Below are 15226 nucleotides of genomic sequence, written 5' to 3'. Positions count from 1 at the left end.
GGAAGCTATAAATCCCATCTCTTACAACCTTTTCCAACACTTGACCCACAACTGAAATAAGGCTCACTGGTTATTACCAGGATTGTTTCTACTCCTTCTTGAACAAAAGGAACAACATTTGCTATCCTCCAGTCTTCTGGTACTATTCCCCGTAGACAAATGACAACAAAAGATCAAAGCCAAAGGCTCAGCAGTCTCCTCCCTGGCTTCCCAGAAAATTCTATGATCAATTCCATCTGGCCCTGGGGATTTTTTAAATTGCTAACACCTCCTAGTGAACCTCCATCCCATCTAGTCTAGTAGCCTGTATCACAGTATTCTCCTTGACCACGTGTGTCTTTTTCCAGTGTGAATACAGATGGAAAAAAAAATTCATTTAAACACTACTCCTATTTCCTTGGACTCAACTTCCCACTATCCTTGATTGGCCCTAATCTTATTCAGTGTTAGGCAGACAGCATCCATGGAGAGAGAGCAAAGCTAACAGAGTCTAGATGACTCTAGAAGATGGTTAACTGGTTCTTGCTCATGGATGCTGCTTGCCCGCTAAGATTTCCAGTGGTTGTTGTTTCAGTACAGATTCCAGCAGCTACAGCAACTTACTCTCTCATTCAGCTCTAAAGTACTCAGACACCAAGGTGATATAGAGGTGCTAAATAAGTGTAAATTACTTATTTATGAAAGGGGCCAGTCCTAATAAGCCATATGAAAGAGACCACAATTGTATCAAATATTTTAATCACATCTGCAATATAAAACACTCACAAAATACACCCATGGTTTCAAGTATTAACCAAGTAGAGACTAGAGGATGCTTCATTTACATGCACAATGGACCCATACCCTATTATACACACCGTTCGATCAGGACCACCATGTTCAGTTGTAGCCCAGGTTAGTTGCAATAAATATCCTAATTCAACACTCCTCTCCAGCTGTTTAAATATTTTAAAATTGAAAACTTGCTCTTTATTTTAATGGAAAAAAGCCAATGCATCAATGTATAATCTGTAAAATGGTCTCCCTTTGCCCAATCCATGTAGCCTCAGGAGGTGGTGTTAAGGCTGATTACTGGAAGGAAGTGGTTTAATTTGACCTTTGTCCACCCAAATGAGTTAATAGATAAACAAGCTACAAGTGGATAACTTATTCCATCAGTTCTATGGGCACAGGAATCTGAGGAAATTGCATGATTAATTTTAATTCAGCCAAAATGAGCTCAATTAGGAAGCTTCAGGTTATAAATATTTAATCTGTCATATGACAATAGTCTCCCAGAAACAATCCATTAGGACTATAAGTGAATATTGTGGAACAAAGTTGATTTGATTTAAGAAAATAACTATTAACCTTCTCAAAAATAAATCTTGTAGTTAGTTTAATTTCCATATCAGGAATCTTGTTCTAGAATTCAATGAGGTATTTAAAAAAATGTGCAGAACACTGTGCAAGTCTGAATTTTTTTCCACTACATTATTCTATAGCTCTGAAGTGTTTGGATGTCACTAACTCCTGGAACAGTGGGTGATGTGAATCCTTAGAAGGACCAACTTTTTCTCATTTTCCCCAGGATACAATCAATCATTTTTTTCTGTTTAAAAAAAATAGCAATCTGTAACAAGGTGCAGATAACTAAAGATGGGACCACTTGTATCAGTAACGTGTCCTATCACCATAACTTCCAGACAAGAACCGAAATTCAAAAAAGTTCAAAAATGGAATCAGTGCAGGGTTTGTACCCATTTAGCAGCCAATTGCTCAGTTCATGCTAATCTTGAGTTACAAGGTAGGATTCGGTCAATCCTTTAAATCACTCCAATGGTTTCTGGCACGTTATAAAGATTGAAAACAAATGTTCTTGTAACAGAATTAACAGTGATTTAAGAGAGCCCACCATTCAAATTCTTGGTGTCAAAAACAATTTGGCAGATCTGCACAAATGTGACTCGTGACCAAATAAACAGATACAGCCGAGTCATAGACAGATACAGCGAAGTCCCTCACTGGCACTGGGTTGGAGTCTAGAGGAGTAATGGGGTCTGTTCTCCTGCAGACTGCTGTTTGGTGAACAGATGCTTGACGTCAGTCAGTGCACTCTTTACCCGATCCCTGATTGGTGGGACGTGGTGGCTGGGGTCCAAGATGTTAGTTTGTCGACGCTCTCGATCTCGTTTCCAGGTTTTGTACGGATGAGGTGGGAATCTGGGTTGCTCCTTCTCACGGTGGAACTGGAAGACTATTCCACTTACCAGTAAGACCACCCACACTGATATTAAAATATAGTCTGCAATTGAAAAAAAAAAGGTATTCACAGTATAAATCAAGTAGCAGAAATCAGAGGCCATTCAGCCATCCCATCTAGCCTGTGCTGACATTTTGAAATCTATTCAATTAGGTCTACTTTATTCAAAGCTTTACAAATTTTAGCTCCTTAAAGCTCCAATTTTCTTTAGAAGGTAGGGCTGAATTTGCTTCCCATCCATCTGGTTCACTAATGGCTAAGAGGGAAGGAAATCTTCATCCTTACCCAGTCTGGCCTATGACTCCTGATCCACAGCAACACAGTTGACTGTTAACTGCCCTCTGGGGTAATAAAATGTTGACCTAGCCAGTGATACCCATACCCATGAACAAGTGTTTAAAAAAAAAACCCACCATCTCAAATAGTGCATTTCAGGTCATAACCAACATTTTTCATCTCACCAGTGTGTGTGTGTCTTTAAAAGTCTATATCCACTGTATAATTCTGCAGCCAGCACCAGCAATAGCACTATGACCCCAATGCAATTAGAAATTAATTCCCTTGCAGTAACTAGGTGCAGAAGGCATAGCCTTTAAAATAAACCAGGGACAGACAATAATTTGCCATCCCAGCCAGTAATACCCACATCCCAAGTGGATGAAGGTGATCTCAAATTTACCAGGGAGTCTAATCACTAGATGGCATAAAATAAAAACATTTCTCATACAGTTTGGAGGCCACTCAGACATTGGGGGAGCAGAATGAGACAAGAGGTTTGTTTCATTCCCCTTCCCTTTCAAATTTCTTTTCAACAGGAAAAGAATTCCTTTGATTCGCTCGTACATAGCTTCAGTATCCTGAGTAAGAGACCTTAACATTGGGCTGAAACCCAACCCCCTGCTTTTCTATACATTCCATAAGACAAAGATATCAGAGCAGAGTCAGCCCAGTGAGTCTGCTGCACCATTCAATCATGGGCTGATTGAGGCTGAGAAACATTCTCCTGCCTTCTCCCCATAACCTTTGATCCCCTTAAGGATCTGTCTGTCTTGCAATGAGTTAGAGTCACCACCCTCTGGCTCCTCATCCTCAGTTCCTCCTTATCCTCAGTTCTGAAGGGTTGTCCCTTCACTGAGGCTATGCCCTCAGGTCCTAGTCTCTGCTACTAATGGGGAGATCTCCTCCACATTCACTGTATCCAGGCCTCTTGGTATTCTTAAGTTTCAATCAGATCCCTATCTTCCTACTAAGCTTCACCAGTAGACTCTGTCCACAACTACTCTTCAAAACAAAAAAAGACAAGCCCTTCATCCCCAGGACTATTCTCAAACTCCCTCTGGATCTCCTCCAATGCTAGCACATCCTTCCTTAGATATGGGGTGGCATGGTGGCTCAGTGATTAGCACTGCTGCCTCACAGCACCAGGAACCTAGGTTCATATCCAGCCTTGGGTGACTGTGGAGTTTGCACATTCTCCCTGTGTCTGGACTGTGGGAGGAAACCCACACAAAGAGGTGGGAGTCAGGTGAATTGGCCACACTAAATTGCCCGTAGTGATAGATGCATTAGCAGGGAGTAGGGGAATGGGTCTGGATGGGTTACTCTTTGGAGGGTTGGTGTGGACTTATTGGGTCGAAGGGCCTGTTTCCACACTGTAGGGAATCTAATCTTAAACTGCTCACAGTATTCCAAATGTAATCTGACCAGAACCTTCTGCAGTTTCAGCAGTATATCCCTGCTCTTGTATTATAGCCCTCCTGTAATGTTTGCATTCATTTCATTTGCCTTCCTAACTGCCAACTGAATCAGCATGTTAACCTTGAGAATCCTGAACTAGGAGTCCCAAGTCAGTATTTCAGATTTCCAAAGCTTTTCCCCATTTAGAAAATATAGTCTACACCTCTATTCTTCCTACCAAAGTGCATAACCTCACACTTTCCCACATTGTATTCCATCTGCAACGTCTTTGTCCACTCTCCTAGCCTGTCCAAGTCCTTCTGTAGTCTTCCCACCTTCTCAAAAATACTTGTTCTGCCATCTATTTTTGTGTCATCTGCAAACTTAGCAACAATGCTCTCAGTCTGAGTCCAGATTGTGACTTTATAAAACAAATAGCTGTAGTCCTAACAACTGACTCCTGCAGAACTCCACTGGTCACCAGCTGCCATCCTGAGAAAGACCCCTATATCCCCACTCCATCTTCGGTCAGCCAATCCTCTATCCATGCCAGTACCTTGCCCTGAACACAGTGGGTTCTTAGCAGCCTCCTGTGTGGCACCTTGTTAAAGACCTTCTGGAAATCCAAATAGACCTTATCCAATAGCTCTCCTTTGAGGATGTAACAAGCAAATTAGACAAAGAATGATGACAGATTTGTTAGGCATGACGAAGCCACACTGACTCAGCATGTTCTACCATGCACTTCAAAGCACTCTACAATCTTACCAAGAACTGGAGGTCAGGCTAGTTGGCTATAGTTTCTGCCTCCCTCCCTAAAATAGGGATATATTACTAGGGTCTCTCAACAGATTGAAAAGCTAAACAGACAAGCCATCAGGAGGCAGCCAATTGCCCATCAATTCTTGGGATCCATCAGAAAGTGACTTTTGCTGAACACAATTGTCTAAATGCAGACTTTATGACAACACCAGCTCCACTCCTCCTGGCTTACCGTTCGTTTGGAAGGGTATGTTTGTGAAGGCAGCCTTGAAGTTGCCATGAAGTGCTCGCTTGACAATGTTTAGCGTGATGTAGGCGAGGCTGGTGAACACAAAGTTGTGAATGGCTAGAATCACTGTGTAAGAGCCAACAAATCCACAGGCCAGAATGTTCAACTAAAAACAAAAAAAAAAACAAAGGACACAAAAGTAAATGCTAAAATGTGCAAAACATTTATTAAAAATAAAAAAAGAAAACTCAATTCCTAGAGTTTGACATGTGGGTTTCAATTTTAGAAAATCCATTGCAATGTCTCATCAGTAATTTGAGACATATCTGGTGAGTATAATGCAGATCCGTAATTCCCAGAACTCTACACCATTGGGAGTTTCCTGGTCACTTTATGGACTTTGGCTCAATTTTGCTAGTCAAAAGCATTTTGTCAAGATTTAATATTTCAGAATAACTATTTCCATCAAGATATAGGACCCAGAGAACATTTTCCTACATCTTATGGTCTTGTCAGCAGACTAGAGGGGATAGGAAAGGTCAATACAATCTCACTGGATGGTTAACTCAGACAGTTCCAGCTCCAGGAACAAAAGGTTCAAATCTCAAGTGCAGCTAGGAGAATTTAAATTCGGTCTCAAATTGAAAGCAACTCTCAGCAACAATACCCATCTGTTTCATCAATATCTTGTGTCTGGTTTGTCCTCCGAACCAAAGCAGTACATGGACTCTTCAGCAGACAGTTGAGCCAAAGTTGAGTGTGGTGCTGCAAAAAGCACAGCAAGTCAGGCAGCATCCAAGGACAGGAGAAACAGGAATGATGGGCTTATGCCAAAACGTCGATTCTCCTGCTCCTCGGATGCTGCCTGACTTGCTGTGCTTTTCCAAAGCAACTCTGGTCCACGAGAGAGCGCGAACAGTGGCTCCATAGTCTGTAATCAATGACAACGATACACTTGCTTCTCCCACTTCAGAAACAGTTTTTGCTGAATTGTCTGACCACACAAATGGAAATTCTCAGATTTTAAAAAAAAAAAGAAAACCAGATTATAATCCAACAGGTTTATTTGGAAGCACTAGCTTTCAAAACACTGCTCCTTCATCAGGTACTTCTGAGTGAACCTGTTGGACTATAACCTGGTGTGATTTTTTAAAATCAACTTTTGTCCACCTTAGTCTTCCACAATGGAAATTTTCTACTTACATCATTTTCCATGCTTTTTAAAAAAAAGGGTAAAAAGCAGTTTAGGCAACATCAAATCAACAGGGGCATTAAATTCACTACCCGATAGAGGGGGAAAACTTACTGGTCTAGGGCAGCTGAAGAATATCAGTGGGACAAGCAATGCCACACTAGAGAAGGTCACCCAGAAGACAGCATCATCATCAAAAACTTTAACATTTGCTGGAAGACAAAAACAAAAACAAATTGAGAGCAACTCTAGCAATAATTCCATGATTTTTAATAAATTCAAACTCTTGGGTTTCAATGTTATTGGTAAAAAAAATCCTTACTACAGAAATAGACAAAAAAAAAGCTTTCCAACCCAGGAGCACTAACGTAACAATAAGTTAGTCACTAACACTCTGCCCCTGGTAGAACCCCAGGCTCTCAGCTCCTTTTATTATAAAAACCTTGGCCAAGCAGCTGAATCCATGAGGGAGGAAGGGAGCGAGTGAGAGGGGGGGGAAGAGAACTGCCTCCTGACATCAAGGCCACATGTGACCAACCACAGCCTCAAGGAGCTGGAACAAAACTGGCATCAAATGGGAATTGCTCTATGGAGTCATACTGGCACATAGGATGGTGCTGAAAATGTGTTGCTGGAAAAGCGCAGCAGGTCAGGCAGCATCCAAGGAACAGAAGAATCGACGTTTCGGGCATAAGCCCTTCCTCACCATAGGATGGTGATCAGTCAACTCAGCTCTTGGATATCTCTGCAGGAGTTCCTCAGGGTAGTGCCCACTGCCCAGCCATCCTGTCTTTTCTAAGTCAACCTGTACAGAGATGCTATTACACACCACTGGAACAGAATAGGACTGAGCCCCAGACCTCCTGGATGAGAGACCAGGACAGTACCACTGCACCATGAGAACTCAGATAAAGCTGCCATATTCCCAGAAGGACCAAAGCTGCGGTCTCATTAGAGAGCAGACTGGTGGTTGTTTACCCAGAGTGTGGATTGGGTTAGCTGGTGTGGAAACTGAATCCAGGCTATTGGCTTCACTGTATCAGAAACCAGCCAGCCACCTGAGCCAACTGACCACCCCACTCCCACCCACCAACCTTCCCTCCCACCATCAGAATCAGAACTGGGGATGTTTGCTGATGATTGTACAATGTTCAGCACCATTCGCAGCAACTCAGATACTGAAGCAATGTCCATGTACACCAAATCCCAGGACAGTATCCAGGTTTGGGCTGTTACGTGGCAAATAATATTCATGTCATGGATGTGAGGCATTGACCAAAGAGAATCCAGCCATCACACTCGACACAGCTGCATTGTTGCTGACCCACCCCTCAACATCCTGGGGATGACCAATGAACAGAAACTAAACCTGGAGCAGCCAATCAGGGTAAAACAGTGGGTGTATCCCTCCCTCAAAAGGGGAGGCCCAGGTTCAGGTGCCAGACATGTGTGGCAGCAGTGGTGTAGTGGGATTGTCACTGCATTAGGTACTCCAGAACTGGTTTAATGCTCTGGGATTTAAATCTCATCACAGCAGATAGTAAAGCCTGAAAACAAGTAAAAATTTAGATTGAAAACAACTGCCAACTTAAAGAGCAACCATAGTCATAAAATCCAGCTGGTTCCCTAATGTCCTTCAGGGAAGGAAATCCACCATCCTTACCTGGTCTGGCCTACATGTGACTCCAGACCAACAGCAACATGGTTGACTCTTAACTGCCCTCCGAACAATTTGGGACAGGTAATAAAAGGATCAGCCAGTAACACTTGTCCCACGAATGCACAGTTTAAGTAGTAATGTGTCTTCCCACTTCAACATGCTTGGCAAAATAAACACTGGTGTTGCACTATTTTGTAATTCTTCATTCAAGGGGATGAGGGAGTCACTGGCCAGGCCAACATTAAGAATGTCAAAGATCAGCCTGGTTACTAAGTTGTTCCACACTTACTTACCCAATGGTGTGAAGAAGATCAAAGATGACAGCAACAATCCCAGGAGCAAGCCAGCGACCAGCGCACACAGCACAACAGAGCCAGACCGCCACCAACACATCACCAGCAGACTCCCACCGACAGATCCCAACACTGCCACCAACCCCAAAATAACTGGGGAAACAAACAGATAGGGTCCCCAATGGAGACTGTACAACAACTTCAAATACAGTTACAATTCTGCATTGTTAACAGACGATAAAACAGGCTTGGATTGCAAAAAAAACTCTAGAAAAAAAAAAAAACAATCAGATCCAATTAACTTGCTTTCACCTTGTTTGAGTAGAAAATAGTTTGGGTTTCGGAACCTACATCCGAATCAATTCCAGGCGGATGCACCAGGAGGTTTCTGCTGCAAGAAACAATTCTGCAAATTGTAATACTCCCTTCATATAAAAAAGGGCAGAAGGAAACAGGCAAGCTCAAGTGGAAGCTAGGGAATTGGGCAAATAGTGATCTCTTGAAGAGTCCACATTTCAGAACAGGTGGCACTGGAGGTCTTAAAAAAGGTAGACAAATCTCTGGGAGCCAAAGTGTATCTGAGGACATTGTGGGAAGCTAGGGAAGAATTGCAGGTCTCTGTGCATGGCACTTTTATCATCTATATGCATGGGGAAAACAGTGGCTAATGTTGCGCTTTTTACGTGAGAAAAAGCTGCACAGAAAAGCCTGAGAACTATAGACAGAGGAGTCTGATATCAGTGCTTGGCAAGTTGTTGGAATGATTGAGGGAGGGTTCGCATGCATTTGGAGAGGCAAGGACTGATTAGGGACAGTCAGCATGATTTTCCTCACACAAAGCCATGTCTCTCAAACTGGAGGTTTTTTATTGAGGATGTGACCAAGATGGCAGAGTGATAGATGTTGTTTACATCAACTTTAGTAAAGCCTTTGACAAGGTACAACATGTTGGCTGCTTCGTAAGAAGTTAGATCACATTGCATCCAGGGAGAACTAGCCAAATGGATACAAAAATCAGCTCAAAAAAAGGTAGCAGACAGAGGGTGGTGGTGGGAGGGTCATTTTACAGACTCGAGGCCTGTGACCAGTGTTCTGCAGGGATCGGTGCTGGGTCCACTCTTGTCTGTCATTTGTATAATGAATTTGGATGATGAATATAGGAAGCATGATAAGTTTGCGGATGATACCAAAATGGTGGTGTAGTGGACAGAGAAGACCATAGGATCTACACCAGCTGGGACAATGGGCTGAGGATTGGCAGATGGAGTTTAAATTTAGAAAAGTGGGGGGGTACTGCATTTTGGAAAGGGCTTATACAGTGAACAGGAGGGCCCTGGGCAAGTGTTGTCAAGTGAGACCCAGAGGTTCAGGTGCATAACTCACTCATTGAAAGTTGGTTCACAAGTAAATATAGTGGAGAAGATGGCATTTGGCTCACTTGCCTTCATTGCTCAGACCACTGAATACAGGAGTTGGGATGTCACATTGGGATTGTACAGGATGTTGGTGAGGCTACGTTTGGAGTATGTGTCCAATTCTGGTCACCCTGTTATAGAAGGACACTTAAAAATTGGAAAGGGTGTAGAAAAGATTTACAAGGATGTTACAGGGACTGGAAGGTTTGACTCATTAAGAGAAGCTGGTTAGGCTGGGGTGTTTCCCCCCTGGAGTGTCAGAGACTGGACAGGTGACCTTAGAGATGCAATAAAATCATGAGGGGCATGGATAAAGTAAACAGTAAGGGTCTTTTCCCCAGGCTGGCAGGACAGGTGAGGAGGAGATTTAAAAGGGACTGGAGGGGCAAGACAGTAGTATGTATTTGGAATGAACTGCCAGAAGAGGAAGTGGTAGATACAGGTACAATTACAACATTGACACATTTGGATACGTACATGATTACACAGCAATATGGGTCAATCGCTAACAATTGGGTTTGGCTTATCTTGAAGCCTGGTCAGTGGGACAAGTTGAGCCAAAGGGTCTGTTTCTGAGCTATACAACTAATTAGGATATTTACTTCAGTACAAAAAAATGTAACTAGATTTCTACCATATGACAGTTTGCTTTTAAAAAAATCCTAATCTAATTTAAAAATGTTAAGTGAGCCAGAATCTAATTAAACAGTGAAGCATTGAGCAGCTACAGACTGAGCCATGTGCACATCATTTCACCAAGTTATTCTTGCAGAGAGCTGACAATTGGCCAAATGGCCACCTCTGACAAGTTTGGTCTATTTGGGGGATGGGGAAGGGGAGGGGAGGTTTTTTTTTTTTTTAAAAACATCCCTGAATTTAGCAATTCAATATTTCTTCAAACAGGAGCCTACATCAGCACAGAGTGACTTGCACCAAAATCCATTTTTAAAAGAAGTGTTCAGTTGATGATTAGCTTGGGTTTTTTCTCCTGAGTAGGCAAGAAAATAGTTGGATCTCATTTGAAGGCGGTAACAGCCACAATCTGGTCTCAGACAGAGTGACCAACATCTCCCATTAGCAGCAGCAAGTACAGCTCAGTGCTTCCAAGTGAACGATTGTTGTAGAATACACAACTCCATTTTACCCAGCACCTACATCAACTCATCTGCCGCACCACAAGTTAAATGCTTTTTATCCAAAGTATTTTAGATTCAAGACCATTAGTGAGATTGGGACAGCTATTTAGGCTACTGCATCAGATCAGTGCTGTAGCATTCCCTATCACACTAATGTGTGCTTTTATGTCACCCTGTTCATTAAAACAATCTAGAGGGTTGGGTTAGTGACCCCTTCAGACAGGCTGTCCCAGATCACCATATAATACTGGGTGAAACGTTTATTCACTTTCTCCCTGTCCAACCCACCTACATCCAGCAGGAGTTAGTTCATCAAAACCTCCTTGTGATTTTGAACCTCAATTTTTCCTTGACAGTCTCTGCTCCAAGTAGGGCAGGATACCTTTAAGAGGCACGCTCATGAAATCACTGTTACATACCATATGACTTGAGTGTATAAAAATCTCATACTCCATCATATCCTGGATCACTTGAAGTAAAGTGGATGAACTGGGGCCCATGCAGGTGGAGGTGGAGGGCGTGGGTGGTGTCTCTCCCACCGACCCAACCAGTACCCTTCCACTGACTGGACTGGTCCTCATTCTTAACTTCTCCTTCCAATCCTCCAAATCAAAGGAGTAGCCATGGGCACCCACATGGGCCCCAGCTATCCTCTTCGTCGGATATATGGAACAGCATCTTCTGCAGCTACACTGGCACCACCCCCTACCTTTTCCTTGGCTACATCGATGATTGTAGTGGCGCTAACTCGTGCTCCCACGAGGAGGTTCAACAGTTCATCCACTTTACTAACACTTCCACCCAGACCTCAAAAGTTTACCTGGACCGTCTCAGACTCCTCCCTCCCCTTCCTAGAAATGGAGAGGTCTATCTCGGGCAACCGACTCACAGACATTTACTACAAACCGACCAAATCCCACAGCTACCTAGATTACAAGTCCTCCCACCCTGCCCCCTGTAAAAACGCCATCCCATATTCCCAATTCCTTTGCCTCTGCCGCATCTGCTCCTAGGAGGACCAATTCCACTACCGAACAACCCAAATGGCCATCCTCTACATTGGGGAGACAGGCCACCTACTTGCAGAACGTTTCAGGGAATACCTCTGCACCAACCACCCCGTAGCTGAACACTAACTCCCCCTCCCACTACGCCAAGGACATGCAGGTCCTTGCCTCCTCCATCGCCAGACCCTGACCACATGACGCCTGGAGAAGAGCACCTCATCTTCCACCTAGGTACCCTCCAACCACATGGGATGAATGCAGATTTCTCCAGCTTCCTCATTTCCCCTCCCCCCACCTTATCTCAGTCTCAACCCCCGGATTCAGCACCACCCTCTTGACTTCCAATCTTCTTCCCAACCTCTGTCCCATCACCCTCACCTCCTTCCACCTATCGTATTCCCAGCACCCCTCCCCCCCTTACCTTTTAGCTCAGCCCACTTGGCACACCAGCCTCATTCCTGAAGGGAATATGCCCAAAACATAGATTCTCCTGCTCCTCGGATGCTGCCTGGCCTGCTGTGCTTTTCCAGCACGACATTTTTCAACTCTGGTACTCCAACATCTGCAGTCCTCACTTTTTCCACAACCGAGTGACTTGCCCACCAAACATCACTGCAATTATATTTCCCCCACCATCGGTAGACAGCAGTGGGTCAACCATTTCTATATAATGCAAGCCAAAAGGTGGAGGGTGAAGGGGCTAAATCAAAATGGGGTTGGAGGGGGAAATAAAGCACTGTATCCCCTGGGCAGTGCCCACCTTTAGAAGAGAACAAGCGTATTGATGGATACAGCATGCTCCCTCTCCAAGGGCACCTGGGCAAACACATGAGAGGCAGGCAGTTGGAGATGAGCCCTCCATGGCCCACTGGACTGGGTTTATAGCCAGCCTGGCCAGGCCCAGGAGCAGACCCAATTTGATAGGAAGGTCATGTAACAAACATGACTGTCCTCCATTAATAAAAAAACTAAACCTCTTGAAATCCAGAAAGACAAAGTGGCCTTTTCAGTCTGTTACCTTCAAAAAGAAAAAATCTTAAGTCATTTGGTGTCATGTGATTTGTGCCTCTAGGATTGGTCAGTTGTTATTTCACATGATCCCCATATTTAAACCTATCCTAATCTAATCCAAATGCTGCCTTTGTAGGAATTCCCAGACATTGCAGCAAAAAAAAAAAAACAGAAACTGGAGTTGGCCAATCACTTACCATCATAATGCAGTGCACTCCTCTGGGTCAGGAGGACAAAGGAGACAGATCCCACCAGAAGGAATCCAAAGAAGAATAATTCTGGGATGTACAAGGAGGAACATGCTTAGAGAGATGAAAAGGTTATTGTCTCCACAGCTCACTAGATAGCTGTGTAAAACAGTGACAAGCTCGGGAGTTGTAATAAATTGAAAACAAATCGCCATTTCATCTTTGTAGATGTGCATCTTGATGGTTCAGAAATACATCGAGAGAGAGAGACAAACAAGCCAATAGATCTCACACACCACCACCACCAAGCCCCCTTCTGCACTCCCCTCCCCCAACCTGCTCCCGTGGTCTCCCAATCACCTCCCGCACCTTTCCATCTCCTCCTCCAATCTGTCTGGAGGGGAAGAATGTTCTAGATTCCACCAAAGCCTCCAAATCCTGGGATTATTCCAGGCAAATCTCTTACCTAACCCCCAATGTAGTCACTAGGAGTAAGTTTCTTTCAGTAATTAAAAAACAAAAAGACATAAATGGCACTGTCGATTGCTCAGATCAATTACCCCATCTCGGGAAAAAATATTTTAAAATACAACTGACATAACTAATAACTAGGAATATCCATAAAAGTGAAAACACTGAAGAGGTCCATCTATGCTCAGTAGAAACCAGCCAATTAAAAGTGGAGGGCATTCCAATAAAACTCACCTGTCTTTAGGTAGCGATGTCCAAAGAAGCAAATAAATAATCCAACGAGCCCAACAGAAACCAGAAATATTCTTGTTGAAGTTCGCTCTAGACAGAAACAGAATCCCATTAGAGGACAGAATTGCAGAGTTCCTCACGCTCCACAAGCGCGATATGTAAATGCCAGATATACCAGTAACAACGTGGTGCCCAACATTAAACGTGGTAAATCGCCAGCAGCCTCACATCAGAACGTATCGGGGCACCAGCTAATTACAACCGCCCAAAATGTAACTAGTGGGAACCACAGCTCAGTAAAAGAGGGACTTCACCTCCCCTTGACCTCCTGGTCTGAGTCTGACGAATTTAGATGTACCATTTTGATTCTTTTTACCAAGTGCCAGCCTGCATGGTTTTTATTTATTAAAAGCACAGCTACCATTAACACATTCTGAACTGTTGGTTACTGTAAAGATTTAACTTTCATTCCCACTATAGTACAAGAGGCTATTCAGCCCATTGTGCCCGCACTGGCTCTTATGCATCATTCCCCACAGCCAGCCAGTCTCATTTCCCTCCTAACCCTTGCCATAACCATACACATTATTTCAATCCAAGTCCTCCAATACCCTCAAGTGCCTGAATTGAACCTGCCTCTGCCACATTTCCAGGCAACGCATTCCAGAGCTTAAGGAAAGGTGAAATTTCCAGAGTCCTCATTAGAGAGGGATGACAGGTGGTGGTTTAACCAGAGGGTCACTCTACCTTAGGCAACAGCAGGGAGACAGTCCTTCAGACCTCAGCTGGTGTAGGAATTGAACCCATGCTGTTAATGTCTGCTTTGCAAACCAGCTGTCCAGCCAATTGAGCTAGCTGACACTCAGCCTCCCCACCCCGTTGATGTGAAATTACTGATTTTACAAAACCTCACTCAGATTTCTCAACCTTCCCCCTCTCCAAGAAGGGGCCAATTTTCAATCTATCCTCAATGGTTCCCAGAATGAGAGACCCCATTGTAAATTGCTTCTGCACTCATGCATTGACAGCTTCCCCATCACGTGGCACCCATAACTGTACACAATGCTCCAGCTGAGATCTAACCAGTGTCTTGTACAAGTTCAGCGCCACCTCCTTGCCCTTGTGGTCTATGCCCCTATTAACAAAGCCAGGGACACTTATTAACTGCTCTCACCTCCTGTCCTACCACCTTCAATGATCTGTGACACTGACGCCCAGCTCCCTCTATTCCTGCACCCCCTTTTAAGCAGTCTTTCAATGTTCTTACTAATAAAAACCTCACTTTCTGCTTTGAATTTTATCCACCACTTATTTGTCCACTCCACCACCTTGTTCTTCTGGGAGTTCCAAACTGTCCTCTTCAGTTTATAGTTCTTCCAGCTTTGGTCACACCTACACCAAGATGTCCTTGTTATTTAAACACTTCCACCCTATAATCCATCCCAGGTCTCCTCCATTATTCCTCCCTCCTTTTTAAAACAATATAAATCCCATCACATTCTATCATGCTTGGATTCTAGAAAGTCACAGGACTAGAAAAACTCGTTCCTCACTCCATAAAACACTGAGTTTCTCGACCATCTAGGTCTTCCTTCCATAAGGAAACAGAATGGGGAGTCCGAGATGTATGCATCTCTATGCCTGACCACACCAATACCCTACTGATCCACAATCCATTTACTGCCTTGTGAAATGGAGAGCTCAGCCGGAAC

At 43.8% G+C, this 15226-nt stretch overlaps 1 protein-coding gene across 4 annotated transcripts in view; it reads right to left on the bottom strand.

Moving 5' to 3' along the window:
* Nucleotides 1-721: 721 nt before the first annotated feature.
* tm7sf3 (transmembrane 7 superfamily member 3) overlaps nt 722-15226 on the bottom strand; it is a 38327-nt gene continuing 23822 nt past the window's right edge. For 2 of the 4 annotated variants that reach the window (XM_043708725.2, XM_043708726.2), the window contains exons 7-12: nt 13518-13604; nt 12822-12902; nt 8056-8208; nt 6217-6314; nt 4914-5076; nt 722-2284 (exon numbers count right to left, since the gene is read on the bottom strand). In XM_043708725.2, the coding sequence (XP_043564660.2) occupies nt 2022-2284; nt 4914-5076; nt 6217-6314; nt 8056-8208; nt 12822-12902; nt 13518-13604 (845 nt within the window). In that variant the 3' untranslated portion in view covers nt 722-2021. The remainder of the gene's footprint in view (nt 2285-4913; nt 5077-6216; nt 6315-8055; nt 8209-12821; nt 12903-13517; nt 13605-15226) is intronic. The other 2 variants (XM_043708727.2, XM_087997001.1) reach the window with 2 other exon arrangements.

The sequence above is a fragment of the Chiloscyllium plagiosum genome, unplaced genomic scaffold, assembly GCF_037043375.1.
Source record: "Chiloscyllium plagiosum isolate Xiang-an unplaced genomic scaffold, Cpla_swu_hap1 HiC_scaffold_19, whole genome shotgun sequence".
NCBI classification, from domain to species: domain Eukaryota; kingdom Metazoa; phylum Chordata; class Chondrichthyes; order Orectolobiformes; family Hemiscylliidae; genus Chiloscyllium; species Chiloscyllium plagiosum.
This window is presented reverse-complemented; position numbering and strand designations above follow the sequence as displayed.